Source organism: Cnephaeus nilssonii, assembly GCF_951640355.1.
Source record: "Cnephaeus nilssonii genome assembly, chromosome: 6".
NCBI classification, from domain to species: domain Eukaryota; kingdom Metazoa; phylum Chordata; class Mammalia; order Chiroptera; family Vespertilionidae; genus Cnephaeus; species Cnephaeus nilssonii.
Genome location: NC_137077.1, coordinates 28,111,296 through 28,128,261, shown reverse-complemented (window position 1 = coordinate 28,128,261; position 16,966 = coordinate 28,111,296). Strand labels below are relative to the sequence as shown.

Here is a 16,966-nt window from a genome sequence, read left to right as displayed (position 1 = left end):
CTTTAAATAAGTACAATATAATGGATTGGCAAATGTAAGGATGAAATTTCAACAAAAATCCCAGTTGGTTTTTGCATGAAGTTAACAAGATAATTTAAATTATACATGGAAATGTGAAAGTTCCAGAAGAGCTAAAATACTAACTACTTAAGAATAAGAATAAAATAGAAGGACTTACTTTGCTAGATCTCAAGACTTATTATAAAGCTACAGTAATTAAGACTGTTGGCACAAGGATAGACAAAGATCATTGGTGTAGAATATACAGATCTGAAGTGGACACATAGATAAATATTTAAATTATTACAAAGATAGCACTGTAGAACAGTAAGAAAAAGGAAGTCTTTCAATAATGCTGGAACAATTAAAAATCTACATGGAAAAAAATAAGGTGATTCATATCTTACACCATGCACTGAAGTCTACTTCAGATAGATGTAGTTTTAAATGTGAAAGAAAAACGAGGCTTCTAGAAAATAATATAGAAAGCTGCATTTATGACACAGAGGTACGGTGGTATGCTCTTCTAACTCTAAGGGAAAATACTGATACATTTTACTAAGTTAAAATTAAGAGTTTCTGTTCACCAGAAAACCTAATAGAGAGAATGAAGGCACACTGTGTCACCTGAAAACATAACAAAGAGAAGGAAGGCACACGACACAGAGTGAAAGAAAATTGTTGCCACATATTTAACTAATGTAAGACATCTATCCAGAATATATAATGAAATACTATAAATAAATAAAATAATATCAAGTAATTCAATAGAAAAATTGAATGCTAAAAAATAAAAAGAAGATAGTCCCAGTCCAATGAGGAGGCCCAGATTCTCCCAGAGTCATGAGGGACATTGCTATTTTTCTTACTGTTTTTAGTTCCTCACTACTCTCTAAGGCTTAGCTTTAGGCCTTGACAACCTGGCTTTGACCTCCTTATTGGTTTTAACCTTCCTCTCACAGCTTCCTCGCGAGAATGCTGAGATAGAGCTGAATTGTATCCTTGCACGTTTTCCTATATCCCTGTGAGAGAATAAAAGCCCTCCAAAGATGCCCACATTCTAATTGCCAGAACCTGTGAACATGTTACCTTACATGGCAAAAGGCATGTTGCCGTTGAAATGAAATTAAGTATATCAAAATGGTGAGATTATCCTGGATGACACAAGGAGAGTCATGGGTAGTCAAAGGAGATGTGGTGACAGAAGCAGAGGTCAGAAGGTGTCATTGCTGGAAAGGGTACAAGTCAAGGAATGAGGCAGTCTCTGGAAACTGAAAAGCCAAGAAAATGAATGTTTATTCTAGTGCCTGCGGAAAGAACCAGTCCTCTAACATGAGTTTAGTCCTATAAGACCCATTTATTTTGGACTTTGACCTTAAGAATTGAAAAAAAAGATATGTGTTGTTTTAAGCTACCAAATGTGTGGTAATTTATCATAGCAGCAATAGAATCTAATACAATCCCTTTCTTCTCCCCCCTCACTCATGACCTTTCCTATTTCCTAGGGAAACACTTCTCTATGCCAACTCTTTTATTTATTATTTTTACTTTTTAAATATATTTTTTATTGATTTCAGAGAGGAAAAGAGAGGGAGAGAGAGATAGAAACATCAATGATGAGAGAGAATTATTGATCGGCTGCCTTCTGCACGTCCCCCACTGGGGATCGAGCCTGCATCCCAGGCATATGCCCTGACCCCCTGACTGGGAATGTAACCGTGACCTCCTCGTTCATAGGTCCATGCTCAACCACTGAGCCACACCATTCTGGCACCTAAGTCAGCTCTTTTAAATACTATCTGCTGTTAAAGGCATAGCTCAGATGTTCTCTTCTCCCTGAAACCTCACCTTCTCCTTGAAACCTCAATCAGAGGGGAAAAGGGAGGGAGGCTGGGTGAAAAAGGTGGTAAAAAAAAGCCTCATAGACAGACAACAGTGTGGTTATTAGCAGAGGGAAAGAGAGGTGGGGGCAGGTAGGAGAGGGTGAAGAGGGGATAAATGGTGACAGAAGGAGACTAGACTTTGGAGGGTGAGCTCACAATGCAATGTGCAGATGATGCAGTATAGAATTGTACAGTTGAAACCTGTATAATTTTATTGATCATTGTTACCCCAATAAATTCAATAAAAAGTAAAGAAGATAAAATAAAGTAATTCTTAATTCTCTAGAGTGCTAGGGCACCTAGCAGCACTGATAGTTCACTAATCACATATTACTTCAAGTTATTTGAGGCCAACGTGCTATATACCTTTTACGCCGTTCCACAGTTTACTGTTTCAGAGATTTTCCACACATAAGACATGCATGTTTGTTGAAGGACTAACAGAATATCATCATAATGCATAATAAAATATTTCCAGTAATAGTCGGTATTTTATGCAAAAAGTATAAAATTAAATTGTAACATACGTTTGCAATCTCATATGATCCTGTTAATATCTGTTCCATGTAATGATTTAGATCTCTGAATCTTTTATGATCTGAATTTGTGAAAGGTAAGTGCCACCAATGAGGAAACCTGTTTTAAAAGAAAAAAGTGTACATTCATTAGTTCGAAATTGGCCTCTTCATTTTAGGATTGCTTATGAAACTGTAGCTACATCAGATGGAATTATGGCCAATGAAAATATTTTGCTTTAAATCACATGATTACCACTGAGAGTTTCATTAACATGGCTGTGGTCACTTGTGCTATTTTAATTGTCACTAATATTAATACTAATTTAATTTAGCGTACTAAACTAATATATCTGTTCTTTCTTACTGTGTTTATGGTAGACCACACATTTTGTCCCTTAAACACATGTGGGGGCTTAATAAATATTTTCTAAAGTTAATGATTCATAATTTTTCAAGAAGGTCAGATTGCAATGTTTCTTCTGAGTTCACTGGAGATACTGCTACAGGAACTAAATTAAACGCTTAGCAAGTGGCATATGCTTCCATCTGGTCTGAGCCTTTTGGAACAAAGTATCACTTTCCCCAGGAGTCTGACTTGCAGAATTCCCTCCCTACTATCTGATGATTTACCTCCATGTGTTAGATAGGATCAAACCCAACTATTGGATGGGATAACCTGTCAATGGTTAGCATTTGGTAACGAATTTTAAGGATTAAATATATCATTTTAGGAACTATCTAGCAGCTTCCTCCGATTGCAGTCTTACTCTGCCTCCTTCTTAATTCTGCTTCTTTGATATGACCTTTTCCTGGGGAAAGGAGAATGGAGGATCGTGAAGCACTGTCAGCAAACACACAGAAGTGTGTGACAACTTCAGGCCATCCCATCCACTGCCTCTTGTTGGACATGTCAGGGAAGTTCAAAACAACATGTTTGTGTATTTAAGTAATTTTTCTATTTCTAAAAGGTCACTTGCAGTTCTAAAGCTTAAAGTATTAAACATGTTTGTCCTGATTTGTTATGAAAATTAGTACCATACACAAGTAACCAAGATATAGATATGCATTTGATAGATATATTGGGTTGGTTTTAAATAATAATTTGTATATCTGTGGATAAATTTTTCTTATTGCTAGAATAAAATAGAGTTCGACATTAATTCTATGCCTTTGTTGATGTTTTGATAGATGTATGTACTAAAAAAAAATCTTGTGTATAAAGAACTACATGAGAATTGAGGAATTCAGCTATAGTAATATTCACTTGCGATACTTTTCAGTTATATATAAATATAACATATAATTCAGTTCTTAAAAATTATTTTTTATGATCTTTTTTTCCTGACAGTGACCTAATTTCCTCCCTTAATTTTGTTCAGACCAAAGATTAGAAAACACCTGACTTGCAAACAGATTTGATACCTGGTTATTAGGATAATTTATTTTCTCACTACCAACACCAGTATTTTGATTTGCTCTGTATTTGACCCCAGAGACTTATTTTACTGCCCAGGATAATGTAGCAAAATAAGATTTTGGATGATTGGTGAAGGTAGAAGTGGGAGAGGAAATCAGCCCTTCTCCAGCAGATTAACTTTAAAGAAGACCATTTACTTTTGAGAAAGATTCCCAAGCCCTTATACTCTTGGAAGAAGCCCAGAGGCACACATAGCCCAATGTGGAGATCCCCACTGCATGCTGTGAGCAATTTGAACTTTATTCCTCACAATTCTAATTTTTTCATTATACTTTCCAGATCAGGTTTACTTCATTCTCATACGGTTTCTCTGAGTGAATTTAGAAGTCAGAGGACATCTTGCCCTCATCCTTAATTTACATGCGTTGCTGTAACCCTTAGCTCCTTTCGGACTCTTAGCATACCGATATAGTTCAGGGCACATAGGACTAAATGTCGCTCCCCTCCACACATTGTTTGAATAGTTTTAAAATCAACTTAGGTCCCATTGGCAGGTAGTAGTTGTTGAGCAAAGCAAAATCCTAACTAAAGCTGAAAATTGAGAAGAGGCACATATAAAGAGATTATTATAACTTTTAAGGTTTTATAAGTTATGCTGATATGTATTGGAAAGATACAAATGTAGAACAGAGAAGTTTTTGAGAACCAAAAAGGAAAGCTCTTTAACATGAATGAACTTATCATTCCTTAGTAGGGCATGATGGCAGCTACTGATGTTGAATTTAATATGTGCAGCCAGTTGGAAATTTTGCCAGCATCTCTTCTTTCTTAGTTATTTTATTAGATTATTTTTTGAGAGGGGGGAGTAATTCTTAAAGCTGATGTTACTCTGAAAATTTTCCACAGCCACATTCCTTTCCTCCCAGTCTCTTGAATGTGCTCTAACTCTACTTTTGTTGACTTCCTGATATTTAAAGCATCTGTATTTCAAAATTTCTATGACATCTATAAGTATAATTTTTCATGAATGTGAACTACTCAGTCATCAATAGTGCACACTATCTGTCCATCCATTGATATCTCTGCTTAGCTTTATATTTTGAAAATGGATTCAACCTTGAAAGCCTACTAAAAATCCATATGCACAAAGTATGTCAGGGCAGGTATGACCATTCATGTTGTTAAAGGACCATTTAGTTAAAAATCTGAGTCAAGATGAAATTACATTTGGTTTACCTAAGTGCCAATATTATACTTTCTGCAAGTTCACCCTTTAAAAGTCAAGATACACTTTTGTTGTACACTGAAGTCTGTGCCCTAAGTTTGGCTGGTTATGATAAATTTTAGAAAGTCTTTTTGGACAGAAGCTATTTTCATTATATTTTTATTTTGCTTTCATTTAATGCTTTTTCCAATAAAACATGAATGGAAGCAATAGTTTTCAAGGTTGCATCAAAATGAACATAACAACAAATTAAATTTAGATAGTGCAAATCGAAGCCAATAATTATAACAAAAGTGAGTTGATTTTAATAAATTCTACTATATTAAAATTTACTATATTAAATTTACTATGAAAGATTGTATTATATTAAAAATTTAATTTCTTCTGGAACAGCAAGTAAATATATCAAAGCTATATATTGCAGTTACTTATTATAAGAGTAGACCAATTTAGTTCTAAATTTTTAATTTTATAGAAAAACCCCAGAAGATAAAATTTTAAAAAACAATTTTCTTAATAACTGATAAAAAAAAGGTAATTGGTTCTCAATTTTTCTGTCTACAAAATCAATGGCTGGAAGCAGACAGAAAATTGAAAACCTTGTTCTGTTTTATGAGAAAGACATACTTTTTTGACTCCAAGAGCAATACAGACTTTGCTGCTGTGTTGCTTACAAATAGGAACTCCCATAACCATAATTTCCCCTATGTTCAAGGACAGGTACGGAAGGCACACACTGTGGAGGACAGTGCCTTACTCTGGGAGAGTCAGTGATGCAAACTGCTTCTGAAGTTGGCTGTGAAGTTTTGCAAACTGTTCAAACGATTTTTCTGTCAGGCTTGTTTTGTTGTTGTTGTGTGTCACCTGGATTAGATACAGCTGCAAAAAATAAACAGACAAAAATCAGAAGACAGCAATATCAACCTGGGATACCTTCTAAATCTGATTTCATGTCACTAAACAAAGCAGGAATCTTTGTGCATAAAAAAATCATCACAAAAGTTAAGAGATGCAATTTGTAATGGCAAAATTACATATAAACACTGTGTATAATAATAATCTAATGTGCTGGGAACAGACGCCCAATCTCTGCTCTTCTTGCAGACACTTCAATCAGCTCTTGTTTCATATTATACCACGGGCAGGATCTGTTCTCTTTGATGGTTCTCTTCTAATAGCTCTGGTTGTTATGATTTGTCCTTAGAACATCCTCTTTAGTGGCACTTCTGCTCAAAATGTAACTGATTTTTCATTTGCATAGTAAAAGCAAAAAATCATGGTTTAAGGAAGGATGTGTAGCATAGTGAAGGGGAGTCTGAGGTGAAGGCAAATGATATTTAAGTCAAGATGATAGACTTGAGACTTACAGGACTAGTCCTTTTGCTGAATCTTAAAATTGTCGCTCTTTGAATTGACCTGGTTGCACTCAGCATATAGGATTCCTGGGGAAAGTTCTGTGAAATAGACTTGGCAGGGCTTATGGCTGTCATTTGTGCCAGCGTGTGGATCAAGTTATTCAATTTAACAGGGAAACACTCCAGACTTTCCTTTATTTTCCTAGAGAAATGAAAAAGAAAAGATAATGGGTTACACTCCCTTGAATGGACTCATTTCACTTAAGATTTGTTTTCTTGTGTTTGTTAGATGTGGAGGAAAAAGTCAAGAACCAACAATTTTTATTTGGAGCCCAGCTATTAAACCTTATTTTTTTATTTTTTTATTTTTGTAAACTTCAAGTTCATATTTTGAGTTGTTAGCAAATATAAAATAAACTCTCAGTGAAATATAAAACTGATTATAAACTTGTATTTTGACTTATTTTAGATTTTTTTCCTATTTTTAAAGATAACATTTTAAAATTTAATTTTACTTTAGAATTATTTAAAATATTTACATAGTTCCAGAAGTTAAATCTACAAAAAATACATATTTCAAGAAGCCAGCATCTATCCTGTACTCTTTCTGTTTTTCCTTTCCTCCCCTTATATTTAAAATAATTTAAAAATTACAGTTTCACTTTTATTATTTAATTTTTAATTTTGTATGTATTTGTGAACCTCTTTCAACTATCTTACAAAAAAGTTGCATACTATTATACTATACCTAATATACAAGTATTTTATATGAAATGTTTCTCATTCTCTGGTCTTTTTGGTTTGTTTGTTTTGGAGTGTTTCTGCTTCTTAGTGTTAATTGTGTGGTTGTTGTTTTAATTTAAGAAACTTTGCAATTGTATTCTAATGGTATAACAAATATCTTTATGTAATACTAGAGGCCTTGTGCATGAAATTCGTGCATTGGGGGGGGGGAGGTGTCCCCTCAGCCCAGCCTGCACCTTCTCCAATCCGGCACCCCTTGGGGGATGTCTGACTGCTGGTTTAGGCCTGATCCTGGCAGTCAGACAGCCCTCTCACAAACCTGGACTGCTGGCTCCTAATTGTTCACCTGCCTGCCTGCCTGGCCGCCCCTAACTGCCCACCCCCCTGCCAGCCTGATCACCCCTCACTGCCTCTGTGTGCCAGCCTGATTGCCCCTAACTGCCCCCCCCCCCTGCCAGCCTGGTCACCCCTTACTGCCCCCTCACCAACCTGGTCACCCCCAACTTTCCCCCTCTGCATGCCTGGTCGCCCTTAACTGCCCCACTCTGCTGGCCTGGTCACCCCCAACTGCCCCCCTGCCCCTGCCGGCCTGGTCACCCCACACAGCCTGCTTTTCAGTCATTTGGTTGTCCCTCACTACCCCCCCTGCTGGCCTGGTCGCCCCACGCAGCCTGCTTGTTCAGTTGTTTGGTCGTCCCTCACTAATCACCCCCCTCTGCCAGCCTGGTTGTAGGCAGCCATCTTGTGAGGGTGTGAGGGTCAATTTGCATATTACCTCTTTATTATATAGGATTCTTTATCTCCTTTGTACCTCTCTCCAGTATCTAATTTGCAGTGTTGTCCTGTTTATCCCAGGCAATACTATAAAACAAACAGTATGTTTATTCTACTTTTCTTTTTTTTCTTATTCTACATATCATATGTGCTTCCTATTCCACTTTCATTTTTTAGCACTATTGTGTTTACATCATACAGTAGTATTTCTACTATACATAATATGTAGTCTCTCTTCTAAATATCATTAAATCTTAAACTCTCTACCAGTCCTTATGTCCACATCTCTCAGTCATTTTGACTATCTGAAGCTAATTCTCATAAATTCTTCAGGAATGCCCAAGGTTACAAGTTTCTGAGTTTTGGGTGTTGATAATCGTTTGTCTCTGGGCCTTTATGCTTGAAAATCAATTTGGCTAAATACAACATTTTTGGCTCACATTTTATTTTTTGAGTGTCATCAAAATACTATTTCGTTTTCTTCTGGAATAAAGAATTGCTATCCAAAGCTCTAATGACATGCTGAGCTTTTTTCCTTTATAAAGAACCTCCTCTTTTTGCCTAGAGGCTTAAAAAGGTTTCTTTTTCTTTGAAGTCCAGTAGTTTTTGTAAGATATATTTTAGTTTGGTTATTATAGGTAATTTTTCTGAATATGCACTGTCTTTCAATATGTAATTTTGTCTTTTGATTTTTCAGAAAGTTTCTTACATTTTAAAATTTTATTTTAACTAAAAGTTGATACTATGAGTAAAATTTTAGCTCATTAATTCTAACAATATATCTGTTTATTCTTTTGAAATTTGAATGAACACAGTCATGTAATCTGAAAGTTATGAAGGGTTTTTTTTTTGTCACCCCTTGTACTGCTAAAACATCTATTCAATGGTAAATAGAAGTGGTGGCAGCAAAGTTTGCTCCTGATGATGAAGGAAACATTTTCAATGTTTTACCATTAAATATAATGTTTTTTGTAAGTTTTTAGCTGTAGGTTATAGATTTTCCTTTTTATTTCTAGAGATCTTTTCAAAATGAGTTATTCTAAATTTTATTAACTGCATTTTCTGAATCTATTGAGGTGATCATATAATGTTTTTACTTTAATTTTTTTCACTACTGAGTCTTGAATGTTTAACTTGTAACCACTTATTTTACTGAACTCTTGTTATTCCAAAATTTTTTTGGTTAATTCTTTGGAATTGCTGTATTTTTTGTGTTATTCAAATGGAAAATAACAATATAACAAAGCCTAAATATAGAACTTTACTATCAATATAGAAGGCATTATTTTTTTCCTGACATTAATGGTGAAACAGGAATTTTAGGGGTAAGATAGGACAGGTTTAGGAAATATTAGAAATTTTGGAAATTAGGGGGACCATGAAGGAAGCACAGGGCTACAGAGAAGCAGAAGGTATATTTCCATAGAATGGGGGAGCTGGAAAGCTGCAACAGGTACATTTCCATAGAATGAGGAAGCTGGGAACAGCAAAAGGTTTATATTTACAGAATAAAGAGAAGGAAGCCCTTCATTCAGAGGGAGAAGAAGAAATCCCAAAGGGAATAGAAAAACAAAAAGGAAGGAGGGGTGGGGGGAGGGAGAACCTCACATGTCCCATGTTGTTGTAGTAAAATATAGAAATGTTTAAAAATGCTTAAAGAATGTGAGAAAAGTTAAAAATGTTTGAGTTAACTTCCCTTAAAACTTAAGAGTCTGATATTAAAGACTAGAGGCCCAGTGCATGAATTCATGCACGGGTGGGGGTCTGGCCGACCTGGCCTCAATTGGGGCATATTGGGGCTGGGCCTGTTGGGAGGAGGAGATGGTGGGAGGGGCCGTGGGCGATTGGCTGGTGGGCCCACCCCTGATTGGGGTTAGGGGGCCGATTGGGGGCCAACAGCATGGGAGAGAGGCCATGGGTGGTTGGCCCACTGGCCCCACCCCCTGATCCGGCTGGTTCACTGGCCACAGTGGGCATCATAGCGACCAGTCATTATGGTTGCTGGCTTTTTATATATATAGATATATTCCTCACTGCCCTGAAGTGTGTGCACCCCAGAGATAAGGACTTGAACTGACGCAGAGTGACTTGTGTCAAGATAAACACTTGCCTGAATGATGTACTCTCCTTAGCCCCCTGGCCGTGTTTAAGATTAACATGTGCATTGATGTAAATAATTGATAGCCACCTGGGCTGCTATGGGTACGAACAAGCCTTAAATATGGACCTCTGCCAGCCAATGATATACTCGTCTTTTGGAGACATTACAAAGGCCCATCCCTTCGTCGGTCTGCCAGGCGATGCCACTCCACGCTTCTCTTCCTGCCAGATGACAGAAGAACGGCCAGTAATTCCCAATTGAGACTTGACTGAGCTCTTGGGAGAAGAACGCAGGCCCCCTACACCTGGACCAGACCAGCCTAGCTGCTGGATCACAGAGGACAACACCACAGGGATCCTTAACTAAGTTTGTACCCGCAGCCGCTCAGGAATTTGTGTGAGTAATAAAACGCTGTGTGATTTGCAACTGCATATGTTTCATGTGGTGTAATTCCTCCGGCAGCTAATTGAATTAATTTGTGTACGCTTAAACTTAAAGCCTTTGGTCTTTTTGGTCCTAAGCCTGCCACTCTGGTCCTGCTTGCGTAAGAGCAGTCTCTTCGCTAGCAACTACTTGAATGTCCCACACCTGCACGGTTAAAGTTTATCTCAAGGGACACCTTAGATAAACACCCAGATCCTTTCCTGGGATCTACTTGGGACACATGTGAGGTTCAACCTTTGAGCCTAGGAGTTACTATAGTAACCAGTCTAAGGGAATAGTGGCCAATCAGAGGGGATATCAAGGCACCAGGATCTGCAGCCTTTATAAGCCATAGGGAAAAGGAACTCAGTGGGACCCTTTCTCCCTCCACATGTGGGAGTCCATTCTGTGGGACTCTTTTCCTCTCCCCATGTGGGAGTCTGTACTTGTTCTTCAATAAATCTCCACTTTTGCTATACCACTTTCTGTCCTTGGATTCATTCTTTGATTCCAGCGGACAAAGAATCCGAGTTCCTGTCCAAAAATTCTCTATCAACGGGAATGCTTACAATTTTTTACCTTTAAAAGTATGTTGTCTATCTAAGTTTCTTTATATTTTATGCTTGCTAAAATTTTCTAAGAGAAATGGATGTTACCTGTAGTCAAGCACTACTTTTCTGGGTAAGCTTCTATCAAAGTTGCAATACCTGTTTTTACAACTAATCTGCCATGTCCTCAATGTTAGCAGTGTAGTTCACTAATGTTTAATAATTAAACATGAGGTGATCATAATCACTTTAAAAATATATTTCTTTATTGATTTCAGAGAGGGAGAGAGAGACAGAAACATCAATGATGAGAGAGAATCATTGATCGGTTGCCTCCTGCACGCCCCCTACTGAGGATCGAGCCCACAACCCAGGCATATGCCCTTGGCCAGAATCGAACTTGGGACCCTTCAGTCCACAGGCTGACGCTCTATCCACTGAGCCAAACTGGCTAGGGCTCCCCTCACTTTTATAAAACTTCAAGCTCATTTTTCTTGTTCTATTATTAGACTTTTTTTTGAGTGAATTCCAAATTTTTCCATTATCATCAATCTAGGCCAAAATTTGCTAAGGAAGTTAAAATATGACTCTGATCATTATTCATTTCCACAGTGTTCATTATTTCTAAAAATGTTCTTTAAATTTATGGAAATATAGTGTAGTATACAATGTTTCTTTCTTTCTTTATTGGCAAAGACATGGAGATAATAATGAAACAGGAATTTTAGGGGTAAGATAGGACAGGTTTAGGAAATTCTAGAAATTTTGGAAATTAAGCGGACCATGGGGGAAGCACAGGGCAGCAGAGCAGCAGAAGGTATATTTCCATAGAATGGAGGAGCTGGAAAGCTGCATCAGGTACATTTCCATAGAATGAGGAAGCTGGGAACAGCAAAAGATCTATATTTACAAAATAAAGGGAAGGAAGCCCCTCATCCAGAAGGAGAGGAAGAAAACCCAAAGGAGCGGGAAGGGGGAAGCGGGGGATGAACCTCACATGTCTCATGTGAGGTTCAACCTTTGAGCCCAGGAGTTACTATAGTAACCAGTCTAAGGGAAGAGTGACCAGTCGGAGGGGAGATCAAGGGACCAGGATATGCAGCCTATAAAAGCCATAGGGAAACGGAACTCAGTGGGACTCTTTCTCCCTCCCTACTTGGGAGTCCATTCTGTGGGACTCTTTTCCTCTCCCCACCTGGGAGTGTGTACTTATTCTTCAATAAATCTCCACCTTTGCTATACCACTTTCTGTCCGTGGATTCATTCTTTGATTCTGGCGGACAAAGAATCCGGGTTCCAGTCCAAAAATTCCGTATCAATAAAGTAGTAGAAGTATACTATTAATCATGACTTATGGAGATCCTCCCATTCATTCATTCATTCATTCATTCATTCAACAAATACTTACTGAAAATATTGTATGTATTAGGGTGGAAAGCTATCAGGTGATAGCATGTGCTCATTTCTTATGAAGATAGGCCTATGAACCAGAAATCTTAAGTTCTGGTGTATTCACTCTCACAAAATCTCAACTATGTTCATGTCTTATGTTGAGGGCCCCCTGGGAAGGCACATGGGCATTTCTTTAATTATTGTCAGCTGAACTCGGGGCGATAGGCAGAGCCACTCCCTGGGAACATGCTTTCCCAAAAAGGCTGGACGTGTTATTAGTACTGACTTTTTACCTTTGCCCAGGTGTCGTGGATTTTGATATGTAAATCCAGTCAAGCACCAGGAATGCTCGGGCCTACACAAGAATGCAAATAAGCTCCTCTGATCCTAAGTTTTGGTGATACTTCCTGGTATTTGGGGATATATAAATAAAAACGGGTCCCTGTCTCTCCATCAGAGAGGATGGTGTCCCACCCAGCTCCCAGCTTTATAAATCTATCTCTGTGTCTTCTTTCTTCCTTTCTTCCTTCCTTCCTTCCTTCCTTCCTTCCTTCCTTCCTTCCTTCCTTCCTTCCTTCCTTCCTTCCTTCCTTCCTCTTTCTTTCTTTCTTCCTCTTTCTTTCTTCCTCTTTCTTTCTTTCTTTCTTTCTTTCTTTCTTTCTTTCTTTCTTTCTTTCTTTCTTTCTTTCTTTCTTTCTTCCTTCCTTCCTTCCTTCCTTCCTTCCTTCCTTCCTTCCTTTCTTTCTTTCTTTCTTTCTTTCTTTCTTTCTTTCTTTCTTTCTTTCTTTCTTTCTTTCTTTCTTTCTTTCTTTCTTTCTTCTTTCTTTCTTTCCTTAGTTTTTATTGCCCCTGTGTAATAAACACATTACTTTATTTTTTTATTTCTTGGGAATTACTGACTGAGTATCCACCTCTGTTAGTTATTCAGAGGGAACAATGAATTAAAAAGCTTTGTCACAATTTCTTTTCTTTAATGAAGAAAAGTCATAGTTTAATGTTGAATTTATAATCTATAAAATGTTAGAACAGTACTTTCTCCTTCTTAAGCCTAAAAGTATCAGTCAAGATAATTCTTATTTGCCTGGCCGGTGTGGGTCAGTGGTTGAGCATTGACCAGAAGGTCACAGTTAGATTCCGGTCAGGGCACATGCCTGTGTGGGATGTGCAGGAGGTAGCTGATCTATGATTGTCTCTCATCATTGATGTTTCTCTCTCTCTCTCCCTCTTCTGCTTTGAAATCAATAAAAATATGTGTTTTAAAAAAAGTAATTCCTATTTTGTTACAAATTTATTGTAGGGGTCAGAAGGAGCCACCCGAAGATGAGCCCCAGTGTTACACAGATTATTGTGAACTGAAGGCAACTAAGACCCTGTGGGCTCAAGAGTAACTCCTGCTCCCCTCTTAACTAGAATAATTTAAATTAGGAGCCTGGCACATGATAAGAGTTAAAACCAGAAATGACTTTTTAACCTATTTATATGTGAGGGTAAACTAATAAATACTGAACATGTGCTCTTCTAGCAATTACCTTCTGCCTCAAGGTGCATGACCTCATCCTTAGCTCAGAATGCCACATGTACCTCAATTTCCCTTTCTGTCTCTGACGCTCTCGTGTATGTAATTAAATTTAGTTATTTTCTCTTGTCAATCTATCCCGTTTATTTGATTATTAGACCAGCCAAAAGAACCTGGAGAGTAGAGGAGTTTCTTCTTCCCCTACTGGACCAATAAGTAGAGAAACCCATATTTTTTAACCAAAAAATTACCATTCCACAATGAACTCAATGAATGATCGATTCTGATGCATTCTGGATACATAATTTTTTTAAAAAAATGTTCTTCTCTATGCACTTTTATTTTTTAAAATTCAAGAATATCATGGAAAAGAAAGCAATAATTTTGGTTGCACATGTATGTAATGTGTATGTACACATATGCGAACACAAAATTTGATATTCTAGTGAAAGGTTAAAAGGTTAAAACAAAAAGGGTTAAAAGAAAATAAATACTAAAACAGGATATCTCATGTTAATCCTTGTGCTTTGATGGCAGGGAGCCCTAATTTAAGAAACATAGCTGTAAGCACTTAGAAATTTTCTTACCACATTCCTTCAACTTGTCTAAGGACACTGAAGTTAATGAACATCTATATTTATCTGAGATTACCAGAGCATTCAGAGTTACATATGCAGGATTTTTTTTTTCTTCTGTCTGAGTTAGCTGGGTCCAGGGAGGAGCATCCGTTATGCAAGAAATCAATGTTGTTCCCTCTGAGCTCATTATTAGTTCTGCTTGTGATATTAAGAAACTCATTTAGCCTTCAGGAGAATCAATTGTTTCACCTATAAAACATCATTGATGACTAAACCATGCCATCCACCAGGATTGTTGATAGGATCAAATGAAGTAACATATGAAAAGCACTGGAAATAGAATAACAATATGCAAATATTATTTCAGAAATGTTACTACCAGTTAAGTAAAGAAATAAAGATGTAAGAGCCCCAAAGACAGCAAACTACATGTAGAGGGATAGCGGGAAAACAAAAGTACAAATGATGGTTCTGTGAAAACTGAATGAGGTAAACTCTCTTGAAATCCTACAAAAGAGATATTAGAGATTAAGAAGAGGCAACTTTAGAGTTATTTTTCTTTCTTTCCTTTTTTTTTTTTTCTTTTCTCTTGTTTCATAGTTAGCACTTGCCTTCAAAAAACAGACAGTCTTTCCTGTTTTTCCCAGTTAACATTTTAAGTCTTCAGAATCATCTAGAGGTCAGCAAATCTTATGTAAATGTCATCACAGGTGCCTAACTCTGCTTATAAACAAGAGTTCCATGCTCCATGACCTTGGCTATGAATAAGTAATTCCTAACCATTTCTTATGGAGATTCCTTACAAAAATGTGGCCAAATCAAAGCAACTGGAATAAAGGAACTAAGAAAAGGTTGATGGACTGGTCTTATTATGCATAAGTAATGTGTCAGCAATGTGATATTTCAGGTTACTATCCTCCCCTCCCAAAGCCAGTTTATTTTATGGATGATATTAAAATCAAATTGTATGCAAAGCAAGAAGAAAATCTTAATATGCAATAATATAGAAAAATCAATACTGGTAAATGGTGCTATAATTAACCTAATAAAAACTTCAACATGTAAAAATGTATTTTAAAATAGTAAATTATTGTAGTCTCATTGCTTGTTAAATTGGAATACAGCAGTTTGATGCACTGCACAGGGTCAGGCATACCAGTGAGGACTGAGTGATGTTCGTAGCTATTGGGAGATAACAGCTGTTGTGAAACAGTGCCATTTGGATTATTCATCTCTTAAATTGATGATTTCTGGTACTCTTGATGGGTACATTAAACTTTTCAAATGCTTTTAACCTTAGACTGATAGTCTTCCAGAGTTCAAAATATATATATTTTGCAGCTAAGGTGTATCCTGACTTGATATTTAGGCAAATTAGGCTTAGGCAAATTCTCAGTGTAACTTACAGAATTCAAAAATAGAGATTCTCTTATTGCAGAAATTTAGAACAGCAACTATGTTTTCAAACATTGTAGTGATTGTGACTGGTCCACACAATTTAGGAAATACAGGCCTATAAAAGCTGTTATACCTGCAAAAAATTACTTTATCAAGTCAATTTAGTTCAGATTAGTTTTTATGATTACACTGAAAAAATGGGAGACTTTTACGATGAAAGGAGAAATTTCACTTTGCATTTTTCTTTGAATCTTCTTTTCTAATTTAGGGAAAGTTGGACAACATGATTGCTAATTCCAGTAGGTTCTGTTTTTTCTTTTCTTTTTCTTGTGAGCCTTTATTTCTGTAGGTATCAATGGTTAAGATAAGGCAAAGAAAAATTTTGACCTTTATTTGGGGAAATACAATAACCCATGAGATGACAATTTGCAAAGTACTAAAAAAGCATCAAGAACATCTAAACTAATAAAAGAGTAAGATGTAAATTGACCATACCTTCACGACACCCAGCAGCCAATCAGGAGTGAGTATGCAAATCAACCCAACAAAGATGATGGGTTAATTTGCATACACAGGCACCGAGTGGCGGGGGGTGGGGCAGGACACTTGCCATGGCGACGACGCAGGCATTCTGCCTCCAGCTGCTCCGGGCCTCTGGGCAGCATGGGAAGGCAGAAAGGCAGCTCCGGGCTGGAGCAAAAAGGCGGCTCCGGCTGGAGCCAAGGTGGTGCTGGCAGCCAGGGAAAGGAAGGCCCATTCTTGCACGAATCTTCATGCATCGGGCCTCTAGTTTAATGATAAAAGAACCTTGGGAATTTCATCTTGGTCCCATACTCTCTCAGTCTTGAAGAGAAACCAGATAGAAAGGCAGTGAACTATGTTTTGAGACATTGGAGCTCTGTACCCATGCCGAATAAATAAGGAGGAATGAGGGAACACTGAGGATTTCTGGCATTCCTTCTGCATATCATAGCTCTGGCTCCTTTGTTTGTGATGTGGAGACTGGGGACACTGTCTCTGATTGTCACTGACATTTCCAATGGCTTCACAGTTGGGACAGTCACTGTGCCTGCTCTGCCCATTGGCCCCTTATA

The 16,966-nt window shown here is 37.4% G+C and overlaps 1 protein-coding gene across 1 annotated transcript in view; it reads right to left on the bottom strand.

Moving 5' to 3' along the window:
• The window catches only part of PIK3C2G (phosphatidylinositol-4-phosphate 3-kinase catalytic subunit type 2 gamma), a gene marked incomplete at both ends in the record, with an annotated part of 264,212 nt that overhangs the window by 45,749 nt on the left and 201,497 nt on the right, over window positions 1–16,966 (bottom strand). The window contains 3 exons of the mRNA XM_079775257.1: window positions 2,407–2,519; window positions 5,801–5,922; window positions 6,411–6,600. Of these exons, the coding sequence (XP_079631383.1) occupies window positions 2,407–2,519; window positions 5,801–5,922; window positions 6,411–6,600 (425 nt within the window). The remainder of the gene's footprint in view (window positions 1–2,406; window positions 2,520–5,800; window positions 5,923–6,410; window positions 6,601–16,966) is intronic.